The following is a 25,435-nucleotide window of genomic DNA, read 5'->3' on the forward strand; positions in this document are numbered from 1 at the left end:
AAAAAATGGAGTCAAGAATAAAACATTTTAATATCTTAAAATTAAACATTTTTGTTTTCAGTGTGTCCTTGAGAATGAAAAAAAAACTTTTAAATACGTCCATTTTTCACGGAGTTACGCTTACTTGAAGTTATACTTGAATTATGCTATAAAATTTTGGTACAAATTTATGTTGCGATAATTTTGTTCGAGTGTATTTATATAATTATGTGAAATATTAATATATTTAAAAATATATTAATATACTTATTTGCATTAAATTGATACATCGTATTATTCTCAAATAGTAGATTTTTTCTTTAAGAAACATTTGATTGTTGTAAAGTCGAGTTGCATTGTTTCTCGTCATATTTATGAAGAAATCATTTTCACATAATAAAAAATTTATTTAAATGTTAAAATTCGGTAATTCTACGTGTGTGCATAGTTTACTCACAGCATATAAAAGCCGTTTCCGATTTTCGTGCTAAATAGACAGTTCAAAGAGAATGCCATGCGGAAGGCCAAAGACGAGCGTATTAGAATTGCGGCGGCGTTTTTCCGTAATAGTTTCGATGAAGACGACGATGATGAGAAGAAAGACAAAGCTGCGCTAACAAAAGAATCGGAAGAAAGTGTTTCACAAATAATCTCTGATGACGATTCGACAAAAGTCGAAAGAAAGACCAGCGTCACAAACGCGGAGATTTCTTCAAAATTGATCGCACCTAGCCTTGAACTTGCGACCTCCACTTTATATGTAGGAGATCGCATCTGTAAATGCTTACAATCGTTCGAAAGCTCCAGCTCGTCGCCAAACAACGTAGACGAGTACGCAATATCAGATCGTCGTAACACAAAAGAAGAATACAATACGAACAATGATGTGATTTCGAAAGTCGAAACACGAAGACTGGCAGTGCCGATAACAGATTCCGACGTTGTCTTTCCTTTGCTCAAACACGAAGATGTCATTACGAAGGAGTCATCTGCGAGGTTTCAACCTTCATCAATCGGGGACCACCCAATGCGCACTCCTACGACATCAACTACTACGGCTAAATCGAAGCAATCTCAATTGACGCCCGATTTCTTAAAGGTTCCTTCGGGACCTAGCGAACACTTTCGTTTCTCAACATTATCAGAACGATCGACAAGTACGAAAGAGCGCTCGGATGTCAAGAAAGTACATAATACAGTACCGCAACCACTGATAGCCATTATTCGAGACAGTTTCGACGAGAAATCCAGCGGTGCTCGCAGATTAACGTTGCCGATGACGAGCTCTGATTTGAATCGCACCTTGCTAAACCCTGCTACGGAGACCAGCCAGAAGTCGCCGACCTATGAGGATATCCTAGCTGGCACCAGCGTGAACCCAATCCGGAAGTCCAGCATAGCAAACGCAGCTATCTGTTCGAGTCTGGCTCCCAGCTTGCTCGGAGCTATTCCCGGTGTGCCGAATTCTCTCTTACCGAATGGAGACTACAATCTGCAGCGAAGTGCCACATTATCGAATCTATCAACCACCTCCACCACCATCAGTGATGACTTTTCCATTGGTAGAACGCGTCGCGGATTAAGGTCGTTTCTTCGTCTTCACATACCCGAGTCGCATCCCGCGACCTGGAATGACGAGGACTACCATCATCACTTGCACAATCATCATCATCATCACCATCATGTGTTCTCGCACATTCACGTACCCACCATCACCTTTACAGCACCAGCCACCGATGGTATCGGCCGCAAGTTTAACTTCGCCATCCGAAGGCATTCACAGGCGGTTAGTGTAGAGTCAGGATGCACGTCGTTTCGCCATTTTAGTTAACTTCTTTTTTCATTAACACCCATTAAAAAGTTTGGCTATCTTTTCAATCAAGTAAGACGTTTCTGATTTGGAAGAAGCTAATATAATATAAAATATTAACAAATAATATTTAGAAACTAATGTAGATTATGTAGATTTATGATTCGTAAAACTTAGGGCCTCTTTCACCAACTTCTGATTAAATTAATCGACGATCAACTCGCAGAAATGCCAACAGCAGTTTAATGTATCAGAACGTCTCCTCTCTCTTCCTCTTCTGTGTTTAGTTCTCACGTTGGCAATCGTGGTGATTGAGTTAACCATCGATTAGCGTTAATCGGGATTGAAAGAGACCCTTACTCTAAATATGACGTCATACTTAAGAGTTTTCTATTTGAGTCTGGCACGGAGTTAAAAGAGATCGTACAAATAGTGGATTTATTTTTAGCCTGAATTCTTTAAGTAATTATAATAACAGTCTTTAGCAATGAACTTCAATGTTTATTAAAAGAATGGGCGTGAAATAACCAAATTACGTTAATAAATCGAACAAATTAGAAAAATTAAAATTTTTTGTCATTACTTTGTCGAGCATGAACCCAAGTACGACGATAATATTACGTATCAGATTGGCTAGACATTGACGTAAGTGACTCTATAACATTAGATTTGATTAATTCGTATACTAGCACATGCTCTGGTTAAAATAATTTGCGCTTTACATTGACACGTCTGTTTAAGATCGAATCGAGCTGAAACGATGACAACGCTCTCGTTACAAATAATAGAATGCTAATTGTTGCAATTGCAGGCTGGCGAAGAACGTCAACGCTTCCGTTGTCGACATAACTCGAACTTTTATCTTATCGGACTTGTTGTATTTATAACTAATCAGCAAAAGTAGGAATTGAATGTCATGGCCGTCTAATAGTTAGATAATTATTAGATAATTTAATAATTATCTTAGACAATGATTGAATTGTCTATTGTCTTACGTCATATTAATAGGAATTAAATAATTTTACGAAATATTACAAAAAGATTACTACAATTAAAAAACGATTACATAGGGGAGAGTGCCGAATGCGTATTAGTCACCTAAATCGTACCTCATCAATATTTTATATTATTAATTAATATAGGGAATATTTAGTAACAATAATACAAAATATATGAGAAATGAGTAATATAGACAAAAATATAATAGCCTACATCTTGTTTCATAGATATTAGCGGCGTTTTAAAAAATCAGGTCTGATATTAATTTTTAATCAACTTATGCAGCTGATAACAATGCGATCATCCAATTTTATTATAAATTTTTGTATTTTTATAAAAGAAGATTTATTGTAGAATATTTTACATTCACTGTATATACATATTTGCAATCATTGTAAAGAGTAAATCGATATTTTTACAAAATTCATCAAGTTTCTTAAATCGTACCATCAAAAGATGAGGCTGACAACAATAAAACTAATAATTGATATCAATGTAAATATCAAGTACAAAAATATATTTAAGCAAATTTTTTTTAGTGTAATTTGTTTTTTTATTGTTATTTAAAAATTATAAAATATTTGATAATATCATTTTTCAGACCGCGTATGTGAGAGACACAACCGATAAATAAGAGCCCTGTACGGTCGAAGCTAGATCTTAAAAAATGCTTTAAATAATTCAATCTTGAATCACTAAATATGATATATATGTACTTGACATATATACCACAATTGTAGTCTAACGAACTGTGCACCGAAATATTTCCGGACTAAACACAATTAAACCACTATAGTAAATAGTAAATAGTAAATAGTATATAAAATATTTAATTTTCTTCAATAAATTATTAAAATTAGGTATCAATTAATTATTAGGTATTAATTAATGACTTCTTTTATTAATCTTATATTTTTAATTGTTTTCATTCATAAATTCAATACTTTCAAAGAAAATACGATAAAAAATACCTATAGGTACGATTTAGCTGACCGGTTACCTTTTGCAGCATATTATAAAAAGATTTATAACGAATTAATTTGTTATAAATCTTTTATTGGTAGAAAGTTAAACATGTAATGATAAGCTCAAAACCTCAAGCTACAATTTCTAATGTTCATTTGCATATAAAACAGTGCCAAATGGAAAATACAATAAAAAATAGGTTAAGAGTGGTATGTATTTGACAACCTACATCTTTCCCCTACATCTCTATGAAATATATTAATTTTGCCACTCTGAAATCCTAAAAGTATCTTTTCAATCTCGAGATAAACATACAAAATTTAGTTGAAGTTAATTACATTTCAGAAATGTTTAACCACAAACCCTTCATGACTTTAAAACTACTACTGTACCTTTAACTTAGTGACGAACTGTAATTATGACTAATAGATAATTAGATAGATCTAATATATTATATATATGGATGGTAGACTAATATCTGTGATATGGATTACACCAATAAAACGCATTAGTGCCACGTGTCAAAGAAAATTTTGGACACATAACGGTAAATGCCACGTGCACACATAGTGGAATCTTGCCCGACTCGGTTGTATCATCGATTTGATGGCTAATGCTCGCGCCATATCCATCAACACGCAAATTAACACAGTGACATTGATTTTATCTCGACGCAAAGCGCGCATTAATATCATCTGCTTTGATGCGTATAATACTAAGCCATGCGACTGCCAGATATTTCAATATAGTGACAAAATCAACCGCATGAAATAGATCTGATCTAATGTATCTCTATGTGTGTATGTGTGCGTGTGTGTGCCTGTATGCGTTTGTACTCCAGCATCGGATTTTTATTCAGTAGAGTTCGGACCGTAGTAAACGACGAATGGTGATATAATCCCTGTAAGCGATTCTAGATATTGAAAAAAGAAACTTTTCTCTCAGGGTAATTCTGATTTGAGAATCGACGCCGAAGCACGTTTTAGAATTTTGACTTTGCATCAGAAACCAGATTTACATTTCTGACAGATCGTCTTCTTGTATTAAGCATTTATTCGTATTTATTAAGCATTTATCTAAAACGTGAATTATTATCAAGGTTGTTAAAAATACTTGGATTTAACATTGACAGGTTTATGTGATTTGTGTAATTTATTAGATCGTAGCGCTACTTCATTTATATCATACATGTTTCTAAAAAATATAAAAATTACCAAATTTACAGGAACTCGAAAGACATATGACCTTCTGAAAGTAGAGATTTTAAACTTTTAAACTCTTTTTTCTTTTTTAATTTAAATTTTTTTCATTTTTAACGAAGTTACAGCTGCTTGAATTTTGAAGTTTGTATAGCGCTACGAACTTTTGTTCCACTCCAATATAATTTGTAACAAAGTTTACTAACTATTACTATCGCTGTTACGCGAGGGAAGTACAGGACTTTCGCCAAAGGGTATAATTCCGTCAAAGGGTGTATTCAGCATTATCCTCTTACATATCGTAAATGCCAAGTCAATTTACGCGCGTAGATTTTATCGATCGATAATATACGTCGACGAAATGTCATTAAATTATTGCCGCAGAATCTTTTAATTAAAAAAAGTGAAACATATACACGATATTTACTAAAGGATTATATCTCTGTTCGATGTTTAACATTTGTGGTAGTAACATCTAAAATATTATAACATCTGATACATGTATGTAAATTTCGCAACGTAAAAGTCGGTGCACAGAGCATTACAACAAATTCGATTTTAATCAAATTTTATCGTAAGTATTGTCCGAGCGCACAAAATTTTTTTGCCACTAATTAGCTTGTATTGGGCATGAGAAATGATATGAGTGTTGAACAAATAATAAGTAGAAAAGTGGACGGAATCAGTTATTTTGTACAAAACGAAAAATTGTAACGAGAAAAATGACGTACACAATTATAAAAAATAGAAAATTAATTAACATAGCAATTAAAAATAATTAACATAATAGGAAACAATGAATAATAAATACTAAAGTTAATTCGCGCAAATCGAGCATGAAAAAAATGATTCTACTTTTTTTTATTCTGCTTTGCATCTAAAATTTACAATTAACATTGCTAATTTTTTATTTGCAGCTACATATATGTAGTCCCTTATCATTCACATGTGTCGCTCATTATCGCTGACCCAGATTCCATTCCGCAAGATTGAGTAACGCAAGCAGCGTTTTTCTAAATCTTTTGTCGCGAATGGAGAACGTACGCTTCGCGTGCAATTGCAAACTAAATTGAAACGATTACAGTTAATATATAACACGCAATTCTTTCACGCATACTCGTTGCTGTCGCCGTTAAAATAAAACGTCATATATCCAATATCGCTCAGGAACAAAGAAAAAACTCGGTTGGATAATACCGATCTCTGTTTCAATGCAGAATCGAATTGAGAATGCGTTCTTTCATTTTACTTCGAAGTTGAGACTGGATGCTATTTACAGGCGCGAGCTTTAATAAGGAGATCGAGAAGTATGAGTCAGAATTTCAAAAATCTTAGGAGGTATATTTTTTTATTTATTTGCTTGGATTAATACTTGCGAGACTGCCCTCGGCAATTCAAACTCGGTGCTTGCTCCGCATTCTGATAACTCGATATAGCTTACTTCTATAACATGTTGTGGTCCAGCTGCACCATTTACATCGAAGCATAATATATTATTGAAAACTAGACTAAATAGAGGCATAGATGTGCAGAGTTCAGAATAGTTTTGAATGAGAAGAGATTTAAAAGATGAAATTTTAGATAAATCCAAAGAGAGATCCAAAAATTTTTTATATCTTTAAATTTGTACTCGACAATTATGATATTTCTGAATAAAGGAATTGAATGGTGCAATTTGTTATATATTTCGCATAGTATATGTGTTTTTTCTGTAAACAGCGATTGGATTTACTTAATTTTATTCGAGTTTTTCTAACGGATTTTTAATAACAGCAGGAAAAATTGGACACAGCATCGAAATCTCACGACAATCGTTCTTGATTTTTCCACAGACATTGCATCGGACTGACTCGATGGTATCGCTTTGTTACCGATCACTCGCGAGCTATATCTCAGATGATAATCTCGTCGGACTGCAGAGCTTCCTCGAAAATAAGCGAGTGCAGATCGACGACAGAGATGAGGTAAGTGAGCGTGAATCGCTCGAAAAGCTGTTCAAAGAACGTGTGCGATCAGAAATTCCAGAATAATCAAATTATAATAGCAATCGATATAAATAGACGGTAAAAGTCTCATTCTCATGGGGTAGAAAATTTTGAAAGAGAAATAATAATAGAATAGAATAATTTATGCTAGATAGTCTCTGGGTTAATTAAATCATGAATAAAGAATTCATGGCTACGTGAAGAAAAGTTCTTCCTGTATTCGTTGTTGTATTTAAACTGTCGAACTTTCTTTGACAAATTATTCTTTTACAATAGAACGGTAGTACCGCCCTCATCCTTGCTGCAACCAAGGGAAAAATACACTTCGTCCGAGAACTCATCAATCATGGAACGGACGTTAATGCTGAAGACGCGGTTAGCATCCGTTTGATTATATATATTAAATAAAAATTCCAGTATATTCACGTTTCTGTATATAATTTCTTAGGATAATTGGACGGCGTTACTATGTGCAGCGAAGGAAGGCCACACCGAAATTTGTCTCGAATTGCTCGAACACGGCGCCGATTTGGAGCATCGAGACATGGTCAGAAGAAGTTGCATACTTACTAGCCTGGCATAGTGCCATTAATGAAAACTCATTATATTTTCAAAAATTCTGTCTTTTCTCGTTATACATATCAAGAGTTTAATCGTCTCTTTTTCATCGAAATTATTTTGCTAAAATTATTTCCATTAAAACAGGGATATTCCAATATTCATAACTCAAAATACTATGGCAAGCAAATTCTTTAAAAATTAATTCTTTAAAAAGTTATTTACAAATTTTTATTTTATGCAGTAATAATTTTTGATACACGGATTTAATATGCTAATTACAGACTACGTTTAAACCTGTTCATGACACGCGCATACAGTGAGTATTAATGAGTGCATACTTCAACGCTGAGCTTGTCAAGTAATCGTCTGAATAATCTGTAATTGGCCATACTTAAACCCTTATCTCGAAAACAAATAACTTTTTTACTTATTTTTTAAGAACTTTCTTGCTACAGTATTTTGAGTCACGAATTTTGAGACACCCTATAATTCTATTAAGATTTTTAATATATTAATATATTACACATTAATATTTTTTAATAATATCTTCTATATTTAATATCACTATATATCTACGTTTTTTGTCGACCAATTTATATTTTAGCTTTCCATAGAGGGGTATATAAATATCTTTGTTTAAAAAAACTAACGATTTTGTAGATAAAAAATCGAAGGAGTTTTATTGCAGGGTGGCTGGACGGCGCTCATGTGGGCGACGTACAAGGGAAAGTCGGCGACGGTGACGATGTTGCTGGGGCGCGGAGCTGACGTCAACGCGCATGGAAATTTTCATATATCCTCATTAGTATGGGCCGCTGGCAGGGGTTATACTGATATAGTCAAAGATCTCATTGCTCACGGGACGAAGGTCAATGTCGGCGACAAGGTAATCGTCAGCGGATGTACTACGATCGATGACCAATGCCTTATTCTTGGGATATTCATGCTCATTATTTTTTCAGTATGGCACAACGGCACTTATATGGGCATCGCGCAAGGGAAACATAGAAATCGTTGATAATCTTCTTAAAGCTGGGGCCAATGTCGACACAGCAGGCATGGTAAGATCGATAAACCATAATAAAAAATAGTACGGAAAAGTGATGGATTCCAAGTTTATGAAAAATGATGTGGTGAAATTATCGTAAATAGAAACGTTTTAATGTAACAAGAAATATTTCAGAACTTTTCTAATTTTAAATATCAAGATAATTTGTGATATTTATGCCCTTTTAACGACTTTCTTTGTAGTATTCATGGACTGCTCTGGTCGTGGCAACCCTCGGTAATCATGTGGAGGTGGTATCGCTACTATTGGAGCACAAGCCCAACGTTAACGCTCTAGACAAAGATGGTTGTACCGCCCTAGCGATTGCCTGCCGTGAAGGTCATCACGAAATAGCGAATGCCCTTTTAAATGCCGGCGCTTACGTTAACATTCAGGATCGTGCTGGTGATACAAATCTGATCCACGCGGTTAAAGGTGGCCATCGAGGCGTAGTGGAATCACTGCTGAAAAAATATGCGGACGTCGACATTGCTGGAAAGGTACGAATCAACTTATTCTTCCTCATACCCGCGTATCTTCCTCGAAGATCGACTTGGAAAAAATTATATTTTTCACCGTGCATTGCGGTTCCCAATTGATCATTTCGGTAAGTCGGATTGTTACGCGTGTCGAGTTCCACATGGTAAGATATGTGAAACTTGTTAAAGTAATCACTAGATTCAAGTATGATGGGTACTTTAATAAGAGACGATCTTATGGTAACGGATCCGGTCTTGTGGTATCCTTAAGCCACTTCGAGCTAGGTTCATGACATCTCCGCGGATACTTTTGATTCGTCCCAATCGAACTAACGACCCCGTCCGTATATATTTTAGGATAAAAAAACCGCAACTTACATAGCAGTAGAGAAAGGCAATATAGCGATACTCAAATTATTACTAAACGCTAACCCAGACCTGGAGATTGCCACGAAAGACGGCGACACGCCTTTACTACGGGCGGTGAGGTCGCGTAACGCCGAAATCGTGCAATTGCTTTTAGACAAGAAAGCCAAGGTTTCGGCTACGGACAAGAAGGGTGACACTGTACTGCACATAGCGATGCGCGCGCGATCGAAAGCGATCGTCGAGATACTACTGAGGAATCCAAAGAATAGCCAGTTGTTGTATCGTCCGAATAGACAAGGTGAAACCCCCTACAACATCGATGTCAATCATCCCAAAACGATGCTTGGTCAGATATTCGGTGCTCGTAAGTTAATCAGACGTATGCTATTATTCGTGTCACATTATTACTGGTAACTTAATTCACGATATGTGGAAAACATACTTTTAATGTTTTAATTCATTTTATAAAAAAATTTGATAAACGTTACAGGGCGTTTAAATACTAATGAGGACAATGAAAACATGCTTGGTTACGATTTGTACAGCAGTGCACTGGCAGACATTCTCAGTGAACCATCGCTTTCTACACCAATAACTGTCGGTCTTTATGCTAAATGGGGTTCTGGGAAATCATTTTTACTGAACAAATTAAGAGGTATCATCAAATGAGCTGTTTCAATGCTATTTAGTAATTTTACAAAATGTCACAGAAATTCTTTCTATGAACTAATAATTTTTGATGAATTTGGTACAAAATCTTTTTTTTAAATATTAAAAGCTCAAAATTTAATTTTAAATGGAATATTATGTTATGGCAATTTAAATTAAACTTCTGGAGCATTTTTCGGTATATCTGTATACACTTGAACTTTATAAAAAAGTACTAACGACTTATTTTTCAGAGGAAATGAAGAACTTCGCGCGACAATGGATCGATCCAGTATTCCAATTCTCTTCCTTACTCTTTTTAGTAGCAGCTCACGTATCCCTACTTGTGGGTATCACACTTGGCCTCGCCTTACAGTCGTGGATCATTGGTCTATCGTCTGGAATAAGTTTACTAGTTGTCGTTTATATTTTTCTGATACTCGTCTGGTATGCCAACAAGAGGTAAGGAAAACAACAAGGAGTGAAGTTCTATTTGTCTCATATACAATGTCCTTATCGAAGATCTGTAATCATAGGTACGATTGGTACTGGCCGTATAATCTGACAGTAGAGCTCACCACCAAGTTGAACGCTCTAAAATTGCTATTGCAAGTGATCTTTTGTCACCCACCAGGCAGCCAATGTCACGATGGCATAGCAGTGCAGCCGATAAAGTTTTACTTCACAGATCAAACCCGCGTGGGTACGACTGCTGCCGGTGAAAACGCGGTCGTGCAGATGGTTGGCTCGCTGTACGATTCCATTGAGAATGACTACGGTTCTCTATCTACCAGATTATATAGAGCATTTCGGCCAAAACCGGATAAATCGACCACTACGTGGAAATGGAGGCGTTTATGCTGCTTGCCTTACGTAGTCATATTTGAATTCTGCTTATGCAGCTTGCTCGTCGGTATTTCGATACTTACAGTGTATCTCATAGATATTTCCAACAATAAGTGAGTAATTATATGTCGGATATAAGTATTCTCTCTTCGCTTTTATGTTACTTATCTTATATCATGTGTTTAGATCCACGATAGATCGAGTTACTGCTCACATTATCATGATATCGATCGTCTTGGTATTGGCTATCAGTATAATAGCAAATTTGTACACATGGAGTAGAACACTACAGGCATTGGTTTTTTCACAGAGGAGACACCTTCAACGTAGTATAGCAAAATTAGAGACTTTGAAGAGCGAAGGGTTCATTCAGACTTTAAAAAGCGAAGTCAATTTAATGACAGAAATGGTAAATTACTCATCTATCGAGATAATGATTAAAAACTTTGCTTGCAACAATATAGCTTTTAATTACGATTTTAAATAGGTCAAGTGTTTGGATAGTTTTATGGCTCAACAAAGTAGACTAGTTGTAATAGTGGATGGTTTGGATAGTTGCGAACAGGATAAAGTTTTACTCGTTTTGGACGCTATACAGGCCTTATTTAGCGATAATGGATATCCTTTTGTCGTAATACTCGCAATTGATCCACATATTATATCTAAGGTAAGCAACCTTTAAAATAAAAATGTTTAAAAAATCGTAATATCAATTTTGAGACGTTACTTTAATGATAATTATTTGATATTGTGCGTGTAGGCGGTAGAAGTAAATAGCAGAAGACTATTCTCGGAATCGAATATCGGTGGCCATGATTACTTGCGAAATATGGTGCATTTGCCATTCTACTTGCAAAATAGCGGTTTACGTAAAGTCAAGGTTGCGCAACAGACTGCTCAATACTACAAGAAGACGGCATGGACAGAGGCTGAGGAGAGTGTTAACTATACCGCGACCAGCACTATGCATCATTCGGTATCAAGTAGAAGACTTAGCACGGAATCGGCTATAATGAACAGCAACGAAAAATTGAAACCCCAACCTAGAAAGGGCAGTAGAAAAATGCGATTGAGTGAATCGATCGCTAGCAGTATTGGCAGCAATTTGAATCGACTGGGCGGCGCACAAGATCTCAATAAGATGTTGCTCACTGATGATTACTTTAGCGATGTGAATCCCCGCAGCATGAGGAGATTAATGAATGTTGTTTATGTTACTGGTAATACACTAAATCATATAATATTGCAACATACGAGTTTACGTTACCTTATATATACATTATCTATCTTTCTTTTCCAGGACGATTACTTAAAGCATTCCAGATTGACTTCAACTGGTATCACTTAGCTAGTTGGATCAACATTACTGAGCAATGGCCATTTAGAACATCTTGGCTCATTCTTCATTATGACTTGTATGAGGAAACTCTGGATGATAATATGTCACTCAAAAGTCTTTACGATAAGTACGTGAATCTTATATAATGTAACATGTAAAATTTTTTATAATATCTTACACTGCTTATATATGTACATATATTTTTTATATTTATTAGAGTGCGACCGCAAATTCCGGTATTGAAAGAGGTGCAACCACTTCTCGAGATAGATAGAGACGAACGCAAGCTGGATGTTTTTCTCACTTTCCACCGGTCCAGCTTACTCATTAGTGATATGAAAATATTCTTGCCTTTCACTATTAATCTAGATCCGTATATTAAGAAAAAAATAAAGGAGGAACAACAAAGTATAGAAGAAGACACGAATCTATTTCATAAACAAAGTGGTACTTGGCACGGCCACGGTGTTCCGTTTGATCAGTGGGCTCCACAAAGAAGCACGTCGACAAATCGGCATGCGAAACTTGTCAAGCAATCGAGTTTGCAGGGATCCGTGCCACCGACGCCATCGTGGGGTTATCAGCCAAGCTTCGAATGGCAAGCTCCGCCAGCTTGGGTGCAAATGCCTTCCATGGAACCAATGGCAAAACCGCTTTCCGTAACGACTACGTTACCGGTACGTTATAAATTAATTGTACGAATATTTCTTGCTGTTGGAAAGATATAACTTGTTGCTTTATTTTTATTTGCAGTCCGAAATTTTGGAAATAAAACTGTCGTCTCTATCAGTAAACGGAGTTTGTGATCTAATCGACAAAGTTGAAAGTCTTAATTCGATACAAGCACCGATATATAAGCAAGCCATCAAAGAGAACAATATTAATGGACGAGTTTTATTACACTGCGATTTGCAAGAACTGAAAAAAGTAATGGAATACACTTTGGAATGCTGTATCTTTACATTTCAAAAAGAAGTTTTAAGTACAGACATATTTATATTTTTTAGGTATTTAAAATGACTTTTGGAGATTGGGAATTATTTCGCATGGTAATTGTATCACTGCGGGAAATGGAACTCTCATCATTTACATATGAGGAAAGTCCTCGAAGTGTTCGATTTACTGTAGGATCCGAACAAATTTTACGCAAAGGTACGTTCGGCATCTTTTTGTATCTGCTTCTTATTTGATTCAATCAATGGATCATTTTTATTCGTTATAGATCACGCCTTGCCAAATAATTCTATACGTGTGTCTGCTCACGTAGAGAAAGAGAAAGGAGCATCGAGAACGGATGGATCAACTCGTCGTGATCAAAATAAGCAATCTATAATGGAAAAACAGGTATGATATAGGTATTATTAAATGCGTAAATTTGTACAAAATAATTATAAATAAATTTACAAATTGATATTATAACTGAAAACTTATAAAAATAAATTTTCGTTTATTTACATTTGCACTCGGTATCAGTTCCAGGTAAGCTGTTATACTTACTTTGAGAAATAAAAAAATCTTTATATTTAATTTTATTTATTTATATATGCAACAAATAAAAAATACTATCTATTGTGAACATGCTAATGTGCATATAATTGTATACATTTCAGGTAACATTAGAGGAGCAAATGATTTGCGGAGCACTGCAGACCTTGAATGAGGAAGCTTGCGAGGATGTTTTAGATGTGCCATCGCCAGCGGTGGCTCCAACAACAGACTCACTTTCTTCAGGTGAGCCTACTCCCCTACCACTTACACTGCCTCTGGTAATAGTGCAAGAGCCACCGCAGCCTGACCAAAACAGTGACACCTCCGCCGAATACAGTGCTAACGTTTAGTCAAATCTGAAATAGAATGACTGTAGGATGATGTATATATCCGTCAAGTAATGAATGACAGTATAAATCGCTCACGTTGCGCATATCACAAAAGCAGAGATTTTTCCAGCGTGACTTCTATCGAAACGTGCAACGACTAGGCATCATTATCACTGCATTCAAGGACGGTGCTTGCCATTTTGTGATGTTAAAAGAAAAATTAAAAGGACATACTTCATCCTATTTATAGTTTTATTTATACATCTGTATGTCTATAGAACATTACTTGACAGTATTAGCGACAAAAGATGTATTTAGTCGCAATAGCACTCGACAAGCCAAATAAAATGGTTATATATACTATAAGGCCATTTGTAACTTACAAAATGAAAGGCTATTCTCTGTACAAATTTTCTTAAAGTACTCACGTGCCAATGCGAGAAACCAATGATACATATCGCACGAAAGAAGAACAAAATTGAAGCCATTAAATGATTGTAATAGGATCACTATTGTATGCGTAACTCATAGACTAGTTTAATATGATACTCATTTTATAAGCTACACTGTTAAAAATATTATGAAATTTAATTGCAACTACATTAAATTTAATGCATTTGTTACTGAAAAGTATATTTGTATACATATATGTGAAATTTAATGGTGGCTTTTTTCATAAAATTTTTTTTATATATATATAATTTAATATACTTTCCATGATGTCATATTAATAATATTTTATGTGGATTTGCAGTTATTTAATAATCGCAAGCTTCTGTTACATGTTACTTAAATTCATTACGAAATTTCTAACAGTGTAGTTTAATGTCGATGTATAATGCCATATTGAACAAAAAAGGATTGCATTATTTAAAAAACCCTAGTTGGTAATACACATATTCTACTGCATTTGTAAGCATTATCATATGATATTTTTAAAAAATGTCAGAGGCACTCTCAAAACTAACCGTTTGATGTTTTCTGTGAACAATTCATGTACAAAAGACTGTGATAACGCATTGTTGACAAAACAAATATCTCATGTGGAAAATGTTTATACTAACCGAGGCGACGTATAACAATGTATTATATTTTTAAAACTGTTGTATGTAAAATGATCGTTGGCGATAAAATTAAAAGTTGCGTCCTATTACTCCGGTCCACGTTATTTCCTGTACTATGTGTACACTATGAATATTATTGCTAGATTATTAGCACTATGTTATGAACAGTATTATGTTATTACGAGAGCAAGTGGCAATAAAACTTTCTTGGAAACCATATCTGATATTATACCTTCTCTGCAATTTGCGTCTAGAAGTCTTCAATTATTATTATCATCAATCATGACCAAGCGTTTCAAAGAATGAAAATTGAAATAAGAAAATTATTAAAAAACGTATCTTTTTATCATAGATATCTTTTTCGATAACTTGAAAAATTTCTACGTAAAACCTTTGTAAGGAATAAATCTATTTTATGATTTGGAATTAAATTAATGACTTCATAATGTATATTATAGTTAATTAGAATACAGTATGATAAGCAAATATTACATGAGCTTCTGTTTTAGGACCTGTCATTTCGGTACACGATACGGAGTATGTACTGCTTCAAGCCAGTCCGCTGTTTCACTGGGTACCAATTAATGACGAGCCAGGCAGCTCGGATGACAGCTCGCACGACTCCACCATATTCCTTCAACGTACCAACTCCCAGCGCAGCATCACATCTCAACGAAGTACGAGATCCGCACGGTCACATAAGAATCTAAAGAGAAGCGGCAGCAACATTAGCACTAGACCGTCCTCGCTATTTATTTCCCCTCCTTCGTCGCCGAAACCTGCGATCAGATCGAAGTCAACCGACGAGAGATGTATGGGGAATAATATATCCCAGAAGACCACGCCATCGTCTGTGTCCACCAAGAGACGCTCATCCTCGACGTTTAATGATGAAGTGATGATATCGGTGCCTACTTCCAGCCTGGAGAAACTGTCAAGGCTGAAGGACCGTTTAATTGGCACCGCGCCGATGGCAGGATCACCGGCACACGGTGGCGAGAGCGATGACGAGTCCACGCCGCTAGTATCTGAAATGTCTACGCCAACGCATTCCCAATCAGACAGCGTGTTCAAACATGACTGCAGTGCAGAGAATAGTTCGCCGTCGTCGAACAGGAGTCTACCGCGGGATGGAGAACGTCATGTAGACCTGGATTACTCTGATACTGTGAGTCTTGTGATACGCGAGTCCTCGAGCGCTCAATCGCATTCTCGACATAATGCCAAGTCGCGGAACGACACAGAGACGCCTGTCTGACACCTGTCGTCTACATGATACAACACGCGATAACTCGGCGCATTGTATGTTTAATTGATATTGATACCAATGTGACGAAGATGACTGGCATCTGTTGAGCAAACTTATACGCTGTTATTCTATTTTAACGATAAGCATCGAGATAAGATATCTCTCTTATATAAATAATGAATGGAACAATTTTTTATAGCTAGAATGTTAAACGTGTTCATCTGCTTAGTGGTTTGAAGAACGAATGATGCCTTCTTGCGCAAGTCGTGCAATAATCCTTAGTTTAGCGAAACGATCTCAAGATATACGACGCCGATGCGACCATTCCATGTAAATATTAATCAATGCATTTACGAATGCAGATATTTTATTTTCCTTTTTATACTGAATTAGTACTGAAATGTGTTGAAACGTGGGAAATAAGGAATATTTCTCGATGTACAGTATATACCAAAGTACCTTGTCCCCGGTATCAATTTGAGTCAATTCATGTCAGTGCAAATATAGGTGACTTAAAGAATAAATACTGAAGAGAGTATTTTAAAGAAGAGATAATTTGAATGACCAGTACACGATTGTTGATTAGACTACATATCTAGTATAATTTATAGAATTCTATTCATAATTTTATCAAACAAAAAATGCAGAATGTCTCAAAAATAACTTATACAAACGGCAATTTTTACTTATGTATTACTATAATATTTATTTCTAAAGTAAAAAGTTTTTATAATGAATTTTATTAGAACAATGCAGTATGAACACTTTTATTTGCTTCTTTATTAATTTAGATATATTTTCTTTCTTTATCAAATTACGATGTATTACCAGGTAATCACAAAGAAATGTAAAGAATGTATTAATGACACATTTGTTTTATTAAAAGCGAAAATTGCAATTACATAACATTAAATATTTAGGACACTTTAGGACGGAATACATCAGGGTATTGATCATTATAATATATTGTAAATATGTATATACATATGCATATATATATATTACATATACACATATACATACATATGATTGTATAGATATATTAATTTGAAAATATAGTGTATGTATATATATATATATATACACACGTCACTCATTTCTTTTGACATTAAATATAATAAAATATATTCGATCAAATACAATACATTGCAATAATATTAAATACTGTATACAATACATTTATACCTACAGAAACGTAATACATAAAGTTGAACCAATTAAGGAGGACAAATGCTTGCTCTTTACATTATAACTATTATAACAGACGTTTGCATGCCAATTAAATACAAGGATAGTTCCGCTTGTAATTAAATGCATTATTTGCAATAAGTATTACGTAAAAGAGAGAGTGGCATATCACGTCAAAGCGGTAGCTATGTCCTTGTTATATCAGATAATGGAATGTTACAATCATACAGGTTTAAATTAAAAAACCAGAACATCCTCTATACATATATATAAAATAATGACATAGCATGGTGATATATTTATTTATCCTATTTTAATACGTATCAAAATTATGGCATATAGAAAAGAAAATATACGAAACAAAAAGGAACAAATTACAAAAAATCTTAGGCTAATAATAAGACATACATATATATATACTCTGTTATAAATATATACATAAAAATTCGATTTCATAGTTTCGTAGCATGGAATAAACATGAATATCTTTATAGCTGCATGTTTGAGGCACAAGTTGTGCTTTACCTAAGACTGGCAATGATTCGCGTATTAATTTTTTTATTATCTGTCGATTATTTTTATTTTTTTTTTATCGATTATTGTCTCTTTCATTTATATTATAATACATAAATATATTATCCACAAATCTTAAAAAGAATAGATAAAATCAACATCATTAGTTGACGTGATTAATTATACCAAATCTAAAATTTTTTATCGACAAAAATGTTCTCAAAAGTTTTGGTCAAATCTACTTATATAGCATAATTATTTATGTAATTTATATGATATTATAATGGGAACGTAATACTTATATTTTTAATCAGTCACAGCGAATATGATTTTTTCGTTTCTAATATTCGCATAATTGCATATTTGTCCATCGCACGTTAAATTCGAAGGCACAATGGCTAATACAAAAATGCTATCTTATAAATGCATAGACTTAATATTTAGACACGAGCAATACATATTGCCTCACGAAATACGTAGGTTTGTTCGTTTTAGCTGCACTCCATAATTAAAACGAAATGAAGTACTTATTCTTTGCAAATAGAAAGAAACCATAAAATTGCAAAAAACAAACGTAAAAAGTGTTTAACGTGAATAGACCTTGCATACGTACCCCCCCTCTCTCTCGCACGCGCGCACACACGCACACACACACACACACACACACACACACACACACACACACACACACACACACACCTGTTGGCAGGTTATAAGGACACTTGTTTTATCAACACATAAGTTTAAATGCATTATACAATTAAGGAATGTTCGTGATGTTATAAACAGAAAGCTTACCTCATTATGCAAATTCTTAGTCGGCATAAAATGACTGCTTTACTAACAGACATAAAAATATCCCAGCAGTGACTTAAGTAATGCTTTCCCAAAATGATACTCTGCTTTTTATATTTAAGTAACAATTTAGAACCCGTTCATAACTATTTTTTAACATGTAGTTTTTTACATGCTAAATTTTAATTGTCACGATTATCATGACGAACATCACGCACTTTGTGAAGTAAATAAAAAAAGAAAGCTATAGGCAATCCGAGGAAGACTAAAGTAAATATATATAGTCGTACGTTGGTGCTACTTTCTCGCGCGTTGTATATCGATATTATTTTTTCTCTTTGTAATATTTAATAAATATTTTATAATTGTGTGGTAATTACCGTTTTTCTCGTGATTACTGTATGCTTAGTTGGTGTTTGATCAGGTGCTGGGCTTTGCGACGGATCCGCTACTAGCCAAGGACTAATATCTGACGCCGCTTGACTCTCATCCTGCAAAATACGTCTTTTAATACTCTACTCTGAATTAATTTTTCTGGGTTGCTAATAATAATTATTTTTAAAAACTGTTATTGTATAAAATATTAATAATCGTGGTCATTTATATTAACTATCTTTAATGGTCAAATTTTAATGGTTTAAATTATGAACTCGAAGAATATTTAATACTTTACTATTCACATACACACAGAGACAACTTTCACGTAGGACACAAAGCAAATTCTTATTACGCTTTCACCAATAGATCCAACTTACTCTCACAGAATAAAATTTTACTTTCTTTTTACGATTAGCGCTAAATGATAAGTTTCTTAGACTTATTCTAAAAGTAAGTTTTTTCCATTTTTGGTGAAACCAAAGGACGTTTACGTAACAGACGAGACGCTGGATTGCAAGCGTTAAAAATGTTAAAACTGACCTTGTGTGTAAGTGTCGTAGTGGTCGTTTGTATCTCCTCGGTTTTAACAACCCGTGCTCCGGTTTTTTCTGTATCCGCCTCGACTTTTTTCTCTGTTGTAACCGGTTGTAAATCTTTAAAGGGATTGAGAATACCCAAGAATGGATTCGAGTCTATGAACGGATTGGTGTTCTTTTTCTTGTCGTCTTCCGGTTTCGCTTCCTCCTCGGAAGCTTCGGGCGTATTAGACGTGTCAATGCTATCATTAGTGAACGGATTGAAAGGATTTTGCGACTGGTTCGATATTTTCGGGCTTAACGACGTAGTCTTTTGTTCGATCTGTCCCCAACTGTCCAACGAAAAATGCGTTACAGTAACAGCATCGTCTATAGAAGGATTTACTGCTGTTGTTGCTCCACTCACGGAGAGAGTTAATTTATCACCACCCTATTTGATGAAGAAAGCAAGAAAGCAAACACATTATGGCTGGCGTCTAACATAAAGCAGACACAATAAATAATATAAACATAAACAGCAAACGGAATAATAATCTTGATAAAATTATTACTTAATAAGCTGCCCACAAGTTTGTAAATATTTTGTAATACTATATTTTATAATATGCAAAAAATACATTAAGTTATATTACTAAGGTAAAAATACCTTAAATTTAAAAAAATATAAAATGTAAAAAGAATACAATCAATGTACACAATCAAGAATACAATCAATATACACAAAAGACGTATAATATAAACGATTCAAGCAGGACAAAAACTATAAAAATAAAGAAAATTGTAAATGAAAGTTAACGATGCTTACCACGGAAACGATAGTTGCTGCATCTGAGTGTTGATTCTTCTTTGCAATCACTCCAGAGCTTTCTGTGGATGTGATGGAGACCAAATTCGAATTTTTTCCTTGCTCAAGAGTAGCCTTCAGTATGTTACACTTTAGAGATTCCGGCGGAATCGGTGTTCGAGGAGGTAACGACGACGTTCCACCCACTTGATTATTAGGCACTAATTGCACTTGATTAGCGATAGTTTCAACCGTCAGACTGGTTTTCATAGGTTCTGATTCTTTCTCGCTACTGCCGACCATCGTCTGGTTCCTGGCCTCCAGTGGTTGTTGATCTTTGGCGAGAGACTTCAACAGAGAATCTACCAAAGGCGATGACGTGCCCTGAACACTCGAGGAGTTCGAAGATTTTGTACTGGATCGATTCGACTGACGCTGCAAGGGCTCTTCGTCGGCTGCAAATATTTTTAAAAAAGTCTTTAAATCATGATATAAAAATGATATGCGAAATATTACAGATTAAAAAATCAGAGCAATAATTCCTAACAGTTTAGATGATTTTTTTGCGTTTTTTCAAAATTTAACTATAAATATTTTCCTTATCAAAATCTAAAATATTAAAAAAAAATTTATCTCAATAAAGAATATTTTTTTAAATCTTCTCAAAGTATAATTTAATTCAAATAAACTGAAATACAATATTTTATTGTCTATTCGCATTTTTAAGCAGCTTGCGAAAATTTCTGTTTTTTTAAATAAATAAAGTTTAATATAATAAAGTATTAGATTTCGAAATATAAAATTGCCACATCACTATGCTAATATATATTTCAGCTCACCTGGAGGTGGAGAAGGTTGCGGCTGCTCTACCTGTTGCTGTTGACGCTGCCTTTCGCGAAGAACGTGACTTTGTCGCCGAGCATATCTTTGACTCGGTCGTCGCTCAAATTGCACAGTGCGGCGCGCCCGATTCAGCTGTGTCGTCTGGAATTCCGTTTTGCCACTGTAACGGAAACGCGAACCCATACGGAAAAAGTTCTGGCGACCGCTGGTGCCCTTGACCGGTGCACGTAGACGGAAGAAAGCATGATGTTCCACCGCGCACTTCCATAAATGTTTGCAGGCCTTCTCGTTCACCAATCTGAACACGAAAGTGTGCTCCTGCTCGCCTCTACCTTCATCGTCTTCCTCTACGACCACTAGCGTTAACTTTTTCTTCTTGAAGTCCAAACGACCAATCTTCGGCCAGAAGAACAAGCCTATCTTTTGCGTGCCTTCGAAAACCAGGATGCCAGTTGGAGTCAAGCCCAGAGAATACTCGCAGGCGTCTTTGCCAAGAACAATATGCATGTCGACGCCATACATATCTAGCCATTTGGCCTTGCTAAGATATGCGGATTCTGCTTGAGCCGGGGTGAGACCAGAACATTTAATGTATTCTTCTAATATTTCTAGTTCCATCTGTTCCGTTTGGCCTGGTACAAAGCGGAATTCCGACACAGTCGCAGCACTATGCATAGCAGGGTCGTAATCTCCTAATTCAGCTAGAATACGAATTCTATTTTTTAATTGTGCAATCATTTGTCACATGATAACAGCTACAATTTTATTATAGCTTAATTTCAATAGTAACAAAATGATTAAAAATACTTCTTGAATAAACTTACATTGAAGAGCCAGAGCAGCTAACTGAACTGCAACTTGATGAGGACAGTGAAGCTTGCCTTCCAGAACATCTTGCTTCAATTGCAAGAAAAACTGGTACCGCGTCAGCTCCTCACGCAGCGTATTTGGTTCCGAAGAATAGAATTTTACTTTTAATCGGAGCGTATACGGAGGTCCAACTAGATAAAAAATTATATAAGTTTTATGTTCTTTTGTTTTTGAAAGAATTTTAAAAAACAATGACACACATACTTTTAACTTGTTTCTTGATAGGTTTCGTTGGATCTAGCCAGTGTTGGACGTTATTGCTGTCTGTATATTGGAGTCCAAAGTAATCCTTTTCAATTAAGTCGAGGCTATAAAATACTTGTTCATATAAGTCATTAGCCAATGCTTTTTTCTGCAAAAGAAGACCAACAGTTACAAAACATAACATAAGTATACATATACAGACGGAATTTACAGGATGAAGCATGAAATGTTATACAATTTGCTTTATATACAGGGTGTCCGTCCATAAATGTCCGAACAAATATCTCGCAACTGGTTGTAGTTACAAGAAAGTTTAATAAGAGAAATTTGTACGACTCCGAGTCAGCTACAAAGTGCACGTAAAAATTTTTTTTCTGCGCGTGGCTTTTTCGAGTTATACGTAGGTTAATATAGTTTTTTTAAATGGATACCTATAATTTTTTTTGCATACTTATACAGTGGGGAGCATTTGCAATCAAAATCATATGTAAAAAATTGCTACTATGGATCGTTTACGAAACAATTGACATCTTAAGTATCAAAGTAGTAAATTGGATTCTAAAAAATTTTGAACGTGGTTTGAAATGTCAAAGAGAGGTTGAAGAAGAAAACAATGTTTTTTTATGGAATTTACCCATAAATTGGTCCAAATTTTGACCATCACGTTCAATACGACTGTTATCCTTCGTTCTGGACACTTTTGTTGATAGAGTAACCAAGCTTCGCTTTCATTATGCATATTTAAATGCCACATCTCAAGCATATCACACTTTTCACTAATTGTAAACATCGTTATTTTCGTAATCTACAATATAATATGAATTCATTGAAAAGACGACTGACTGACTAACAGATACTGCACTGAATTTCATACTCCATGGTATACAAATATTTTATTTACAAAACAAGCAGTCGCGTATTTTAACCAGTTGAAGATTTTGACGAGTTGAAGATCAGTGACACTGTTCGACTTCAAAATATTAGTCTGAATCTTGTTTTTCAAATTGTGATATAGAAAATCAATTTAAGATTCTCAATACTTAAGATGTCGATTATCTCGTAAACGATGCATAGTAGCAATTTTTTGCTACATATGATTTTGATTGCGAATGTTCCTCACTATACAAATATACAAAAAATATTATAGGTATCCATTTAAAAAAACTATATTAACCTACGTAACTCGAAAAAGCCACGAATAGAAAAAAATTTTACGTGCATGTAGCTGACTTACATGTAGCTGACTCGGAGTCATACAAATTTCTCTTATTAAACTTTCTTGTAACTTCAACCAGTTGCGAGATATTTGCTCGGACATTTATGGACGGGATATCCTGTATAACATATTTATTTTTAATAAAATTATAGAATTCACATACAATTATATATATATATATATATATATAATTATAAAGCCTGGAAATTTGACAATGTGTTAAATAGTATAACATTTAATGCGTCACTGTATGTAAAAGCATTTTCTAGTTCCTAGTCTGATTTATAGGCATGGAATAGGTCCTTTTAGTCTCATTTTTTCTCCTTTATCTTCATGACAATTATGTGAAGATAATAAAAAATATTAGAAGAGCCTAAGACAACAATCAAAGGTAAGAGAGACAGAAGAAAAAACTTGCCGACAACTCTATGGGCAGATCAGTGCCATCCAGCAGTACCACTCTACATTGCACAACATTTTTATTGCTGGGCAGTCTCTGGTTCTTGATTTGCGACGAAGCGGTTTGACCGCTGACGCCACGCGCCCTCCGTCGTGACAGGAATCTCAGCATCCTGGATCCTGACCGTCAAATCGAGATCCCATCGGCCTGCAGATGTGACGCGATCCACCCACTCTCCCTCTCTTCGCCGTCGCGATTACCACTCTTCAGTGATAACCACCTGCCAAATTTGTGAAGGCAACTCTGAAATCTCGCGGTGTCTGCATCAATCCGCACTTCCAGCACCAACGTTCTCACATTCTACACCTACTCGAAGATTACGTAGCGACCGCGCCACACAACAATAGCACACTGCATACATTTCTACACCCGCACCCCCTCCCAACCCCATCCATAAGCGCGCATACGCCCGACGGCGGAAAACGCCGGACGACGCTTCTTCCCGATGAGTTTCGGAACGGAACGGAACGTTACGAACGCATAGAGGCGTTGGAGACGCGAAAGAGGGGTCCTTCGTAAGAAATTTAAACAATTGCGTGCTGCGTAACGCACGAAATTGTTTAAATTTTTTAAATTTATAGTATTTTTATTCATTAGATTGCCATCGGAAATGCACTCATGAATAAATGTTAGTTGTATATTTTTAATTGTAAGTATATACTTTACTAAGTACTTTAATAAGTAATAAAGAAGATGAATCTCTTGAAACTGAATTTACCGATTAAAGTGTTTTTTTACATATTATTAAAATAGTTCTATAGAATTACAAATTATTATATAAGATTTAAAAATATGCATCAATGATTTGATAGAAAGAATGACTTCATAAGAGTTTCTAAAACGTTACATTTTTTATTTTAGTTTTGTAAAGATATGATACTAAACATTATTCATTTAAACTAGCTATTATATTGTATTCCAATTATGGTATAAGTATACACAAAAAATAAGCGTTTAAAAAATTATATTAATATATAATAAATTATAGGAAATTAACATAAACATAAATAATTGTAATTTTTTTTCATATGAATATTTATTTCTCTAAATGTAAAAACATTCATTTGTTATTACAAAATATATTTAGTATCGTTTACATTTTTTATTATTTATTTTAGCATTGCAATAAGTATCTGTAATAAAATATATCGTCGTCAATGTGTAATTCATATTTCTATCTTGTCAAAATAATTAAGAATTATACTTATATTAATTACCATATAAAAGTATAAAATATTATATTTATGTATATATGTGTATTTATATTTATAGTACACATATACTGTCTTA

At 34.7% G+C, this 25,435-nt stretch overlaps 2 protein-coding genes across 10 annotated transcripts in view; one reads left to right on the forward strand and one right to left on the reverse strand.

The window, feature by feature from the left end:
• Arms (Ankyrin repeat-rich membrane spanning) overlaps positions 1 to 20,875 on the forward strand; it is a 43,099-nt gene extending 22,224 nt beyond the window's left edge. For 6 of the 8 annotated variants that reach the window (XM_018457549.1, XM_018457547.1, XM_018457545.1 and 3 more), the window contains 20 exons: positions 6,786 to 6,917; positions 7,215 to 7,313; positions 7,387 to 7,485; positions 8,188 to 8,385; positions 8,462 to 8,560; positions 8,751 to 9,047; positions 9,384 to 9,759; positions 9,886 to 10,050; positions 10,298 to 10,505; positions 10,580 to 11,002; positions 11,076 to 11,298; positions 11,377 to 11,556; positions 11,650 to 12,109; positions 12,190 to 12,355; positions 12,446 to 12,905; positions 12,982 to 13,155; positions 13,236 to 13,380; positions 13,451 to 13,572; positions 13,839 to 13,959; positions 15,619 to 17,029. In XM_018457549.1, the coding sequence (XP_018313051.1) occupies positions 6,807 to 6,917; positions 7,215 to 7,313; positions 7,387 to 7,485; positions 8,188 to 8,385; positions 8,462 to 8,560; positions 8,751 to 9,047; positions 9,384 to 9,759; positions 9,886 to 10,050; positions 10,298 to 10,505; positions 10,580 to 11,002; positions 11,076 to 11,298; positions 11,377 to 11,556; positions 11,650 to 12,109; positions 12,190 to 12,355; positions 12,446 to 12,905; positions 12,982 to 13,155; positions 13,236 to 13,380; positions 13,451 to 13,572; positions 13,839 to 13,959; positions 15,619 to 16,367 (4,875 nt within the window). In that variant the 5' untranslated portion in view covers positions 6,786 to 6,806 and the 3' untranslated portion in view covers positions 16,368 to 17,029. Of the gene's footprint in view, positions 1 to 438; positions 1,766 to 6,785; positions 6,918 to 7,214; positions 7,314 to 7,386; positions 7,486 to 8,187; positions 8,386 to 8,461; positions 8,561 to 8,750; positions 9,048 to 9,383; positions 9,760 to 9,885; positions 10,051 to 10,297; positions 10,506 to 10,579; positions 11,003 to 11,075; positions 11,299 to 11,376; positions 11,557 to 11,649; positions 12,110 to 12,189; positions 12,356 to 12,445; positions 12,906 to 12,981; positions 13,156 to 13,235; positions 13,381 to 13,450; positions 13,573 to 13,838; positions 13,960 to 15,618; positions 17,030 to 20,824 lie in introns of those variants that run through there. The other 2 variants (XR_001936906.1, XM_018457543.1) reach the window with 2 other exon arrangements.
• Positions 18,291 to 24,565, reverse strand: yrt (erythrocyte membrane protein band 4.1-like yurt). 2 transcript variants are annotated; one of them, XM_018457556.1, is made up of 7 exons: positions 24,104 to 24,565; positions 22,470 to 22,617; positions 22,220 to 22,396; positions 21,392 to 22,096; positions 20,574 to 21,007; positions 19,773 to 20,198; positions 18,291 to 19,345 (listed from the first exon to the last, which is right to left on the reverse strand). In XM_018457556.1, exons 1-7 carry the CDS (start codon positions 24,254 to 24,256, stop codon positions 19,214 to 19,216), a joined length of 2,175 nt encoding a protein of 724 aa, XP_018313058.1. In that variant the 5' UTR covers positions 24,257 to 24,565; the 3' UTR covers positions 18,291 to 19,213. The 2 variants fall into 2 exon arrangements, with proteins under 2 accessions (XP_018313058.1, XP_018313059.1); XM_018457557.1 differs by lacking the exon at positions 19,773 to 20,198.
• Positions 24,566 to 25,435: the final 870 nt, after the last annotated feature.

This window comes from Mycetomoellerius zeteki, unplaced genomic scaffold, assembly GCF_001594055.1.
Source record: "Mycetomoellerius zeteki isolate Tzet28-1 unplaced genomic scaffold, Tzet1.0 scaffold64, whole genome shotgun sequence".
NCBI classification, from domain to species: Eukaryota; Metazoa; Arthropoda; class Insecta; order Hymenoptera; family Formicidae; genus Mycetomoellerius; species Mycetomoellerius zeteki.

Excerpts from the sequence above, each read along its gene's own strand:
- yrt (XM_018457556.1), bottom strand. The coding sequence starts at position 24,256 with ATGCTGAGATTCCTGTCACGACGGAGGGCGCGTGGCGTCAGCGGTCAA. Across the intron at positions 21,008-21,391 it reads GCAACCTTCTCCACCTCCAG|CCGACGAAGAGCCCTTGCAG; the intron begins GTGAGCTGAAAT and ends AAATATTTGCAG. Across the intron at positions 19,346-19,772 it reads CTACGACACTTACACACAAG|GATGAGAGTCAAGCGGCGTC; the intron begins GTCAGTTTTAAC and ends CGTATTTTGCAG.